At 52.8% G+C, this 12143-nt stretch overlaps 3 protein-coding genes across 3 annotated transcripts; 1 reads left to right on the top strand and 2 right to left on the bottom strand.

Moving 5' to 3' along the window:
• Positions 1-3387: 3387 nt before the first annotated feature.
• Positions 3388-7515, bottom strand: K444DRAFT_696193 (uncharacterized protein; the record flags this gene model as incomplete). Its single annotated transcript, XM_024887904.1, has 5 exons — positions 6994-7515; positions 6496-6888; positions 5711-6404; positions 4667-5659; positions 3388-4618 (listed from the first exon to the last, which is right to left on the bottom strand). The coding sequence occupies exons 1-5, from the start codon at positions 7280-7282 to the stop codon at positions 3388-3390; spliced, it is 3600 nt and encodes a 1199-aa protein (XP_024731837.1). The 5' UTR covers positions 7283-7515.
• A 269-nt stretch (positions 7516-7784) lies between these two features.
• On the bottom strand, positions 7785-8074 carry K444DRAFT_617382 (uncharacterized protein). Its single transcript, XM_024881113.1, has one exon. It carries the CDS (start codon positions 8026-8028, stop codon positions 7804-7806), a length of 225 nt encoding a protein of 74 aa, XP_024731836.1. The 5' UTR covers positions 8029-8074; the 3' UTR covers positions 7785-7803.
• Positions 8075-8444: 370 nt separating this feature from the next.
• Positions 8445-9817, top strand: K444DRAFT_666874 (uncharacterized protein; the record flags this gene model as incomplete). Its single annotated transcript, XM_024887236.1, has 4 exons — positions 8445-8747; positions 8820-8842; positions 8905-9144; positions 9255-9817. 4 exons carry the CDS (start codon positions 8445-8447, stop codon positions 9712-9714), a joined length of 1026 nt encoding a protein of 341 aa, XP_024731835.1. The 3' UTR covers positions 9715-9817.
• Positions 9818-12143: the final 2326 nt, after the last annotated feature.

The following is a 12143-nucleotide window of genomic DNA, read 5'->3' as shown; positions in this document are numbered from 1 at the left end:
ACTCGCATCCGTCCTCCCCTCCTTCTTCAAACCCCTAAAACATAACAAGATCCACCGTGCGCTCCCCGAGAACACGAAAGTCTCATCCCACTTCAAAAACAGCCCGGCCCCTTCAGCCTGACTCACTGCGTCCTTACCAAAACCCCAGATAATCCACAAAGAAACCCCGAGAGAGCGGAATAGGCGTGACGAAGCAGACGCACAGATAAGTGCTTGCGGAAAGAAGGAATAAAAACTCGTAAGTCCCGCGTAACCAGACCAATTCGCCTGCTACGTCTCGTACTCCATTCTCCTGTTCCGGGACATCCTTGAAGCATCTTGCGAAGAGCTCATGGGAGAGGACGATCCAGATCGGGAAGAATTGCTAGGCGAAATTCCAAGTTTGCTTTGTGTCGGGACAAGATGTTGGCCAGAGGACGCCGAGAGTAGGGATGGTGTAGCCGAAGGTTAGAGCGGGGAGGTGTGTTTTGGCGTATCGGGTTGGGACGAGGCGCGAGGAGCGGAGGGTGAACTTGCTGGGTGGGAGGGCGATGTATTGCAGGAAGAGGGAGAGAGGGACGATTTGACCGCCGCCTAGAAGTTGCATTGCTAGGTCAAATACGAATGGTCTATCCCGTGTTAGTTTTCTGGGGAAATGGTGTATATTGGGAGGAAGTGGACAAACATTGATGCTATTGTCATTAAGTTGTCTCGTCGACAGCTTTCTATTGCGAGAATGGCGTTCAATAAAGTTAAATCGGCCAGGAAAGTCGTAGTTTGCAATCTCTGCGGTCCATACAAACTATCGTATTTCCCTGGTATAAGTTGCTCTGCCCAATGTCTCATTTCTAATGAAAATTAGCACCTCCCTACTTCCCTCTATATCTATAATTCGCTATGTTCAAGACCAGCGATTGCCGGTGTGAAGAACAACACGAAGGCCTTCACGAAGCCGTCTAACCCCTCGATTCCAGTATATGTCATCTTTAACGGGACCCTCCGACTAGCTTCTTCAACCCATCCCGTTCTTGCGGCTTCCTCGGTGATTGGTAGCCATTCTGACACACTTGTATTTCAGCACCGTCCTCGCTGTCAAGAAAATGGTAAACAGTGGAAGCGCCCAGAGACCCCTGCGGAAGGAGCCTCTCTCTGCACGACTGAAGACTTGTCACTGGGCTGCATGGTTGACAAGTCACTCAAGAGTCCGAGCTGCAGCAGGGGTTCCGAAACGGCAGGGAATGAAAGGTGGAATACATAGGAAGGAGAAATAGCCCATCCACCTGCTTGCTCAAGCAGAGATCGGCCCTCCAACAGGCTCTGGGGATCTCTGCCCTTAGGTAACTATACCCGATATTCGGTTTGCGTACGTCGTAGTAACGCAGGGGGGGTTCCGGCTAATAAGTTAACGTCGAAGGTTTGAGACAGTCGTGCCTTCCTAATTCAGAAGGCTCGAGGATATAGTTGTTAGATCATTTCGTGCCTTCCCTATTAGAAAGTAGCTTGGAAATTATGTCTAGGGTCCTTGCCTGGCCTCCCTAGATCAAATAAAGTTCTTCTTAGAAGAAATAAAATAAAACTAAAATAAAATATAAGCTAGTTAGACTTATAAGAGTTATCTAAATTGTATACGTTACCCCTCACTTCCTGATCCTGAAGGGCGTTAGTCACGAGCCCAGTCTGTGCGCAAAGGGGCGTTTTCCAGGCAGGTTCAGGCATAGCGGAACTCGCTTATAGGCTTTCCAAAACCAAAGTCTACGAAATCACTTACACGTAATGAGATGATAATAGATAACCGGGACTCAACATTCAGGGCCTAAGGAGTACAACAACTAAAGTTTAATTTCATTAATTAATTTTTCAAAGAATTTGATGGTTTGGATTTTGAAATATAGCTAAGATGCCTGAACGCAGTATTAGCAGGGGCCTTTTTGGGTAGGGTAGGGGCGAAGTTACTACTATTACAGGCCTGGTGTGAGTAGCAGGGGCTAATTCGAACATGGGGCACAGGCACGGTACCAGAGACTCCGCTGTGCGAGCGCCTCTAGTTCAATTACCACATTGGACAGCGCATCGACTCCGAATCGAAGGAGATTCTTCAGCCTTAAACTTTCCCTGAAACACCTCCACCTCACGTAAGTGAACAGGTGACAATACAGTACCTTTGAACTCGCGATGAAACCAGCATTTCGACCCAATGAGGGGCGCCCCTTTCTTGGGGTTTGCCGAGAAAAAAAAAAATCGGCTTTTGCCCCCTTCCTGCAAATGGATCCTTCGTCCGATCCAGGAACGAGGAAAGAAAAAGTGCCCGGAGAATACCCGGCTACAATCACAGCGGAGTTGTCGTCGATCGATACAGCGGAAAAAGTTTCGGGTACCAGTTATCTCTCGGTATTTGCTGACGTTCAGGGCCCGGGATCAGGAGCCGTGCCCGAGTCCTGAGTGAGATGTTCTCCACCTTGAACCCCGGTAGACGTGAGTGGATGAGAGGCGTTGTAATACGACCTGCATTCGCTGCTGCTGATTGGGCGGTGCCGGAGTTCGAAGTCTGTTGGAATTCTTTTCAGCGTTCAAGGGTTGACGTGTCCCGGGAAATACCCGGATGGACCGGGAAGACGTCGAATGCTGTCGATCAACAGATATCCCTTCCCTCTAATGCGCTTTGCTCAAAATTTAAAACGATGCGAAGTTTCCACGATCATGCTTTGAGATGAGTTTTATCATCCAATGTGTTTCTTCGTATGCTCCTCCTTGCTTCTCACCCTAGGTGGGAAATTATCCGAAAGAGGCTGTCCACCTCAAATGAATTCGAAGAGAAAGCTGACTCGATATGATGAAATGGCACGTGAAAAGAACTCTTGAGCTGCCATAGAGACGAAATTACGTGACAAAAGACCACGCTTGAAAGGCCGACCATGATCTCAAACTCCTAAATTCCGTTCCAGACTATCATCTATCTACCTCCCCCTCATCACAATCAATGAACATAGTACATTTTCCCATCCCAACCCATCCCTTTCCCATTCATCCAGTCCCATATGCCTTGACCTGAGCCTCATAATATAGATTCAGCCGCCGTATCGCATCGCATCGCATTAAACAACCTCCCATCCAGAGCCCCCAATCTCTCCCGGGGAAATATTGAACCTAGGAGACCAAAAAACCCACAACAAAAAAACAACAAGGGTATGTCCATAAAAGTGCCCATTGCTTAGCATCATTGTAAGCTATGATACAGGGGTGTATTGTGAAGTAAAGGTCAACATAAAAAAATTGCGCAAAACCGGCCTGGCCATCTGGTCATGAGAAATCCGGTTTGTGGTATAAGGCGTAAAAATCATTCGATCGATCCCGGTGTTGAAGGCAAAGAAAATCAGAGGTAGGTATATATCAGCGGATAATTTGATGTCCTTAGCTTTCCTCCATGATGCCTACATCACCGCCGCCTTCTTCTCGCCATTCACGGCTGCGTTCGGTCAACCGCTTGACGCCTCCGACTCGTCCAGCCCAGATACTCTCGACTGGAGTTCGGAAGGTATATCCTCGCTGGCTGCTGATGACTCCAATGGCTTGGAGCACGGCCTTCCTGCTATCTCGTCCGAACACTGCGGGATGGTTAATCCATTCTAGACTGGCTTCAAGCTCTGCATCGAGAGCTGAGACAGTCGTTGGGTCAATGCCCGGAGATGAGTTCATTGAAAGGGCGTCATTCGAATGATGACGTGGAATGGAGGGCGCACGATGTGAAGAGGGTGTGTGAGCCGATGTTGGTGATGGTGTATTGCGGCGGTCCTCGGGGGTGGTAGAAGTCGGAGATGAGTTGGTGGTAATAGATGATTGATTCGGAGATTTCATCGTGCTAGGAGTAGGAGGGATCGGAGGGAGGCCGCCCTTGCCCAGACCCTTAAGAATTGACCGTGTCTCATTGAGAAGATGTTGGGCGCGTTCGTGCTGGCCACGAGACACAAGAGTGAGAGCGCGTGTAAGCATGTCTGATGTGAGAAGTTCCATTCTGCGCTGGACGACGAGAGGGTGTGGAGGAATTGGAGGGGTGTTTGGCCATTGCGACTTCTTTTGGTGTGTGGGAGCGGGCAGCATCGTAATTGCGAGAAGTGAAGGTCGGGGAAGGTGAGTCAATGTACCATCGCGAAGGATGTCGCCCCATGTGAGATCAGCTTGGATGAGAGGAACCTCCTCGATGGAAACGGTGCGCTCATCTTCTTTATCCAGGGGACCACCAAGGGCCTCAAGTCCGGAGACAATGGACTCCCAAGGATCTTGAGGTAGCTGCTCTTGCGAGGCGTTGTCGGGAGAAATGACCAGCTGGACCAGGATATCTCTCTTGTCACCAAATCTGAGATCCCCTAGAGAAGCTTCGGCATCTTTGCCTGTCGCGCGCTTCGTGATTTGGAGTGCACCACTAATCTTGACGAATTTCGCTGGTGATCCTTCGGGAAGCCGTAGCTTGAGCTTCACATTCTGATGTGACATGGTTTGCATGGCGCCGAGGCAGCCCGCAAGACATTCTCGCAACATCATCCAATCCTTGACATAAGTGTACGATGCTTTTGTCCGAGTAGATAACTCTATCATCGTATCAGGCTTGTGTGTCATGCCAAGACCGAACGAATGAATGGCAATTCTGCAGTGGTTAGATTATAGTGGTTGGTAGTTGGAAGGATAAACTTACTTTGCCGCCTCTGCTCTTGATACAACGAAGTCGACGCTCTCAGCATCTGAGGTCGACGAGTCGCTGATCAAGAGAATCGAAGCCACGGGATTATTCGACTTTCGCTGCATAAGCAGGTCCATCGCGATATTGGCTCCCTCCACAACATCAGCACGATGGCTCTTCTGGCCAACAGGTCTGACTGATGCTAGAATGTTCGACCATCCATTCCAAGTCTTTGTCGTCATTCCAACGAGGGGTGCTGCTCCACCGCTAGATCCAAACGTAACCAAACCCATGCGATCTCTGTCGCCAAGATTTTGGACCATAAACTTCAGCGCATCACGTACGAGACTAATCTTCACACCCTGCATAGATGAAGAAATCGGAATGACGACAACGATATCCACGGGAACATGAACAGGCGCTGGAAGTCGCATGCCTCGAGTTGCAGCGGTGTACTCTGTTGGAGCAGTCGTTGCAGAGCGCCCGGCTCCATACGAAGATGAGTTGACCGATGAGACACGTTTGGGGTTCGATACCCTTTGCCAGTCCTCCTCTTCCTCTGACAACTCGTAGTCTGGGCTTCTAATCGGAGAACCCTCAACAGCATTTAGGTCTAGAAGTGCTTGTTGCCAGAGCTTCAATTGGTTTCTGTTCTCGAATCGCAAATGGAACGATGGCAATTCGGCCACCGATAGACTGAGGGTTAAAATATACTCTTCTGTAGGTCGCAGATTAGACATGGTGATTTTTTCGGTTTGTCCAAGTTGGGCTTTACCAGTCCCAGATTCGGTCACCTCATTGAGGTGCTTCTTGATCAAGATGGATCCTTTGAGCGTGCATCGTGTGCTCTTGCGTACTGTATTTGGATCATCCCATTGCTGAGGAAGAGTAACCTTCTTTTCTTTCACGCAAATGAGCATCTCGGCAAATAGGAAACACTCCAGCTCTTGCCAAGACTGCTTGTCTTTGCCGACTCTGATTGTACCGTACAAACGTAGTTTTCCGAATCTGTCAATATTATTAGCTGAGATCAGATCCGGCACCGGGGAGAGTACTAACCTATTGAAATCCAGGCCATGCCAATTCTCTACTCTGTTTCTAAGGCTTTCGGTGATTTCTTCCAACACCTCAGGGGGCTCATATGGGTAGAATCGTGGAGCACTTTGTGCTGGAGATGGTGGCCGAGCATAAGTATCTTCGGGCCGGGGTGCTGGTAGAGGAGGTGCGCTTCGTAGATCATCAGGGTCAGGTCGCCACTTGTTGTCCGGAACTTCGACAGTGACAAGGCAAGTAAGCGTCTGTTGTTGACGAGACCGATTCAGGGTCGGGAACTCGGAACGCACGCTGACGGATGGGGCGGGTATGGGGTTTCTGGTGACGCTTGCTCTTGGGCTGATGAGGCTTGTCTCCATGGACTGGACGTCGTAGTCGTGTCGCCGAGGAGGCCCACTTGTTGTCGTCTCTGGGTAGCCAAGAGATGATGGAGCACCAGTGACCTCTGAATCGTTCCGGTTGTGTCCAGCTCGCGGTGGCTGTTGGGTGGTGAATCTGCCAGCTCGATCCCTGCTGTCCCTGCTATCTCTACTGCTTCCTCCTCCATTGTTGCTGTCTCTTGAATCTCTGCTGCTGTCCCGGGCATCTCTGGGCGGTGGTCCCGCATTCGAGCTTCTGCTGCGCGGCCGTACGGTCTGGCTGTCCCACGGGGTGGGAGTAGGAGTTTGGTTGGAGCGTGTCGACTGGTCGCTCGCCGACACTGATCGCACAATACTACTTAGCTTCTCTAAAAGGAGGTCTCGCATCAGCTCTATCTGGTTGGGAGCACGAACCACCGTTGAATCTCTTACCAATGTCCAGCACATTCCCTCCTCTGCTTGTATCCAGGCCCAATGGCGCGTTGCACGTCGGGCAGTACTGCGACTCGAACTCCTTGATGTACTCGTAGAAGCACGCTTCGTGGGACACATGGCCGCACGAGAACTGCAGTATCCGCTCGCCGCGAAGGGTGTGCTCCAAAGGCTCTTCACACACAGCGCACTCGCTCCCCACAAACGTCCTCTCCCGCCGTGTACGACTTCTGTCGGTGTCCAACATTCCTGCCATGCCTCCTCCCGCTCGCTTGCGCAGGTCGCCCGTTCCCAGCAAGGGCTCTCTCGAATGGAGCGATGATAGCGACGGCTTCGACTTGGATGACTGCTCTGAGAGGCGAGGAGAGTCAACTGTCATATGAGATGAGGTTTCTGTGGAGCACGGAAGGGTTAGTCGGGAGGTCAACAGTCGCATCGGATCACCAACGGCTCAGAGGGGCGGAGTAGAGGCAAAAATTGGCATAGGCCGCTACGTACTCTTTTGGACGTCTAGACTCCCTTGGGGATGAGGATTGGGATTGGAACGGGTATGGGTATGGGTCAGAAATCCTGCAACGCGTGCTCCACTAGGTTGCTCCTGGTCCCCGGTCGTTGCTGCTCGCCTCCTAGGTCTTTTATCCGGGTTGCTGAGCAGTCCAAGCTCATACAACGCAGAAACCTGGTCGAGTTCTTTGTGCGGGCGAGGCTTAGGGGCGGCGCTGGTCGCAGAAGACGGGGTCGGGTCGCGGTGGAAGGGGGACGAGTGGCCGAAGAAGCCTTTCGACATGTATCCGGAGCAATGTCTGCGGCTGTTGCAGACCTCGACGACGTGCCTCGCAAGAGCAGAGGTCTCCCAGCAGCGCGGGAGGGGCTGCGGAGTCGAATGGCACTCCTAGGCCGATTATATTGGGTTCCGGCCTCCTGTAACTGTTTCACGCACGACACAGGCGTATACAAGTAGGGTTGGGGGCCGCCGGGGCGAGGCTGGCCTTGAGCTGGAGACGACAGATCTTCTGGATTTTCGGTAAACCCAAGACGGGGCTGGGCACTCCGCGAAGTTGCAGCCGTGAGCTGGGCGGGCTACATGTGCCGGCGAGGCGATTGATTGCGCTGCAGAGAGCTCAGAGGAACGAGGGGTGATCGCACAGCGATTGCATTGAATTGAGTGTTGAAGAGGGAATCTTTCTGTGGGCCGTCAAGGAAGGGCAATGGCATTAATGGAAGAAGGACGTGTGGAGCGACTGGGCAGAGGCGAGGGGAGAGGCGAGGGGAGAGGGGGGGGGGGGGGGGGGGGAGAAGTGTGCGCCGTCATTCGAGGCTTCCGTTGGTGGGAGGATCTGACCAGGGGCGTCCCTCTCGAGTCTCGACGGCAGTCAGGGCTGCGCGGCAGAGGCTGGAGGGAGCGTCGTTCCTGGCGAGGAGGCACTTGATCTGATATGTCAATTGTTGGATTGTTCGATGATTCGAGGATTCGATGCCGGCACCACGCACTGGAAGTCTGAGACGCGACAACAGCACTGCAGCAGCCTTCATGGTTCAGCAGACAATATCGGGTCCAATTCCACAGAGGAACCGGCCGCCCCACGATGCTTCGATTTGTGTTGTGCCTTTGTGCCCTTGTGCCTGCCCTCCGACTTCCATCCTTCCTTCGCCGGCTCACGGCCGCTGTTGCTTGGACGTTCGTCGACCGTTCGGGGAGGGTAGGGGGGCCCTGCTGCGGTTTGGCAAGATGGGCGATGGGGCGATGGGGCGATGGGCGATGGCCCTGGCCCTGGCCAGTGGCCTGCAGGTTGTGATTCGAGGTGCAGCAGCGAGCCAATGCCGCGGTCAAGTTGACCAGGAGGGATGATGCTGGTTGATGCTGGTGAGTCTGGCTGTTGCTGGCTGCCTGCCCGTGCGGTCGGTTCGCTGCGGCAGGCCGGCAGGCCAACAGAGAACTCAGGGAAAACATGACCCTCACCAGAACTGCTGCAGATGAGCTGTGGTCCACTGGTCGCGGCCGGGGTCTGGGAAGCAAAAGTTGGGCGGGAGGACACCCCAGAGCGCCACCAGAGGCTGCGGATGACGTCTCCTGGCCTCGGAGCTGGACCTGGAACGGCTCTGCCAATGGCGAGGCGGGCGAGGCGCAGGCTGTGGCGCCCCTCGCTGGTCAATTTGTAATACTTCCTGACTGGACTGTGCAGTACGGAGAACGGTACCACCACACTTCTGCGTGGCTGAGGGCTGGTTGGGTTGGGACTGGGGACTGGCAGGTACCAGCAGCAGTTGTGTCACCCCCACTGCCCCGCCGCGTACATTTCTCGTGCTGTGACTCTGTGTAACAGTGTGAGGCACTTGAGGCACTGAGGTGAGAACCGACCAGTGCTGCACTACTGCTGCACTACTGCTGCACTACTGTTGGTGGCCGAGGTACTCTGCATTAGCACCGTTCAGTTTCGCCGGAAAGCTGTTAGCTCCCAGGGAATACCGGATGCAGTCTGCGTGGAGAATCGTTAGTGTTCTGGAACTGCTGAAGGTGGCCAGGCATGCTGACTGTTGGACCCTGCCCCGAGCTGTCAAAGGGGCGTCGAACGCCTCGCTGACAGCGGCATCGCGGCAGCGCGGGTCCTCCAGTCCTGTAGTCTGTATTGTACCTGCCCCTCCTCTTGCGTGAGCGCGTTAAATTTACCTCCATCTGTTCAACACACCCTTCCCGACGTGGGAGTGATGGCTTCTGCAGCGTTCTGCAGCACGCTGCACGCAGCACTGAAGCACTGCAGCTCTATGCCAGGGCCCAAGGCAAGCACTTCTTTGCTTCTTCGACCCATGTCCCGCGCGACGTTTCCCGCGATTCTGGGGCCACCCCCCTGGTGCTCTGGGGGGGAACCATTCCTGGTCGTTTTGCAAGGAACGTCCCAATGGTGTCACACCCCCCTCTCCCACCCCCTACTCCCTGACAAGATCGAGGGGATATCTGTCGTGAGATCCAGCAGCCCAATCCAGCCCAGCGTCCGGGACCGTGCTTCCTGGGACTCTTTTCCCAGGAAAAAGGAGGAAGGGTCCTTCGTCAAGCTCGGCCAGGAACCTTCAACGGGTTTCTTTCTGCTCGAACTCGAATGCTTCTACACATGCCCGGCACACAACAAGACTTCGTGTGAGAGCCACTCTGCAGGTCGTTGCTTCTTCGGCGGTGCCGTTATTGCCCCCAGGCAAACGTGGGCAAGACTTCCTACGGACTGATACGTGGTAGGCATGTTGGATAAAGAAAGTCCAACGGTCCGAAGACGGATAAATCTCCGACGGAATCACAGACAAGCGGGCGTGCTCTTCCAGAAACAGGTCTCCCAAATTGTCCCAATCTGAAAGAGGTCTCTTTTCGGGTGTCATACAGATCTCCCAGGAGGTAGGGAATCCCCCACTAGTGAATTTGGCCGAAGATCTGGGTTGTATGGCAGTACCTACTCATGTCGATAACACTGCCCTATGAGGCCACGAATACGATTATACGACGTTCCAGCAAATTGGAACACGACTCCGATGGAACATTCGAAGGACGCTTGCGCCTTTTTCTTGATCCAACGAGTCCTTGACATGATGTCTTGACAGGGCACGTGGCGAGCAAGACATCCTTTTCACTTCAGCTCCACATCTTCAACGCCTCTGGACATGTGTTTCGCCACATACAAAAACATCACGGCACTTCACAACATCCAAAATTCAAGTGCAACAACCAACCACACTCCACGACGACGAATTCGGGGACGCCACTTCACTCGCCAACGAATGCCAAATTCGTCATGGAAGAAACCGGGTTGGCGGTGACGGAAGCCCGTTGAGCTTACCACCCAATCGCGTCCCCAAAAAATGATCTGCCCCATGGAATGTAACCTCCCACGGGAATATCACTGCGCCATCGTGTGACCTTGCCCTTGCTGGACAAAACCTTAATCCGGGGCCACATCGTACGAGTATCTGTTGCACCACACGAAGATACCAGTATTTCAAGGATCCAAGAAACATTTACTGGCAACGATACTTGTCAGAGAATAATGAAAGATGCCCCTTTCTTGTACGCCGGGCCTTCTGGAAACCCAGCGATCGAAGTTATGGATCGCAACACCTTCCCGATCCGAGGTCTTTAAGACAAGGCACGCAACTGCAAGCGGTACCCCGACATCTTGACAGGCTCAGAAACGATAGACCAACTTCGGTAACACCGTTCCAGCTTGCTTCCTTAAAGCTCTTTTTTTTCACATCTTGATCGTTTCATCCATTGTCCCAACGTTGAGCCCAATTCAAGTTTCTACGCATCTCACTCGCTAGACGGTTGATGTTCAGGTGAAAGATGTCAACGCGGAACCTTCAGAACCCGATTGTCTCCCAGATGGTAGCTGTCAATCTACCAGTAGCATGCTAATGCACTGTAATGCAAACTCAGCATGTTTCTTGTCGTCACCAAGAAGAATAGAAGAGTTCTGCATGTGAATCTAAGATGCAATAACTCACCACAGCAAAATGAAGCACACGAGGTCCAGACCCCAATAGTAAAAAGCAACTCTGCACCTCCAACAAAAACAAAACATATCAAGGTGCATCTTTCTCCGACCTCAAAACAAATCCTCTTCTAACCACAATTATCTCCAAAGATTCCAATCCTCTACCAACTGCCAACTCCTCCTCGTCTGCCAAGCAGCGTGGCTCCCAGCCATCCCTCCACTCCGGGCCGCGAAAATCACCGGCACACCAACCATCGTCAATCCAGTAATATTAGCCGCAGACATTTTTCATCGCGAATCCACATACAGACGGGCACCTACAAATTGGTTATTTGTTTCCGGACACACCGCACTGACTAACGTCCCCCGTTGCACTCGCACGGCGTCTCCACGACGTCAAACATTGCCTCCACCTGCGTAGAACAACCGAGGAACATTTTCGATGCGAAGACATCGCAGCTAGCGAGTCGCGGCGATTGGCAGCACGAGTGAAACCTGCATCGTTAGCTACCTCTTCCTCGGGCCTTCGTCAAGCCACATGGAACATTCGAATTTGCATCGAATCCAATGAGCGACGACCTTCGCCGAGGAACACCGCAGGGCTCTTCCAGCCCGCCGTTTGCCTCTATCTCCAGATCTCCATCCCATGAGTCCCACGTTGGTTTCCCTTCGGCCTGTGCCGGCGCGTCCGGGCAAGGAAGGTAGCTGCATACGCATTGCCGTGTCTGCCTCCTCCTCTATCTATCTATCCCTCAATGCAAAGCCGGCAAATATCTTTCCTCCTCCCTACCCTGATTGTTTGGATTCATTTCAGCTGTGTCTACATCACGCCGTTCCCTGTCTTGTGGTCTGTCAAAGACTCAAGATTCCAACCGCGATCTACATCAGCACACTTCAGTTGGGCGTAGTGTGATAGCGAAAGTGCCACGTTTTTCACACATGGCAGTCTGCTAGTCATGGCTTAGGAAATGACGCCGCTCGCCTCGCCTCGCGTCGCGTGGTTAGTTATTAGCTACAACTAGCAAGGCAAGTTTGCTAGCCGATCCTACTATTGTTGCGCCATCCTTAAGGACAAGGTTCATGCATTGATGTTCGAATTGAATGACTCGGCTCGCTCCTGATCGGCAACGCTTGGATCCCGATGGTTGGCCGTTGTGACGGCAGATCATTCAT

This window comes from Hyaloscypha bicolor (assembly GCF_002865645.1).
Source record: "Hyaloscypha bicolor E unplaced genomic scaffold K444scaffold_126, whole genome shotgun sequence".
In the NCBI taxonomy this organism is placed as follows: domain Eukaryota; kingdom Fungi; phylum Ascomycota; class Leotiomycetes; order Helotiales; family Hyaloscyphaceae; genus Hyaloscypha; species Hyaloscypha bicolor.
The sequence above is the reverse complement of the archived record's forward strand: the minus strand, read 5'-3'. Positions and strand labels throughout refer to the sequence as shown.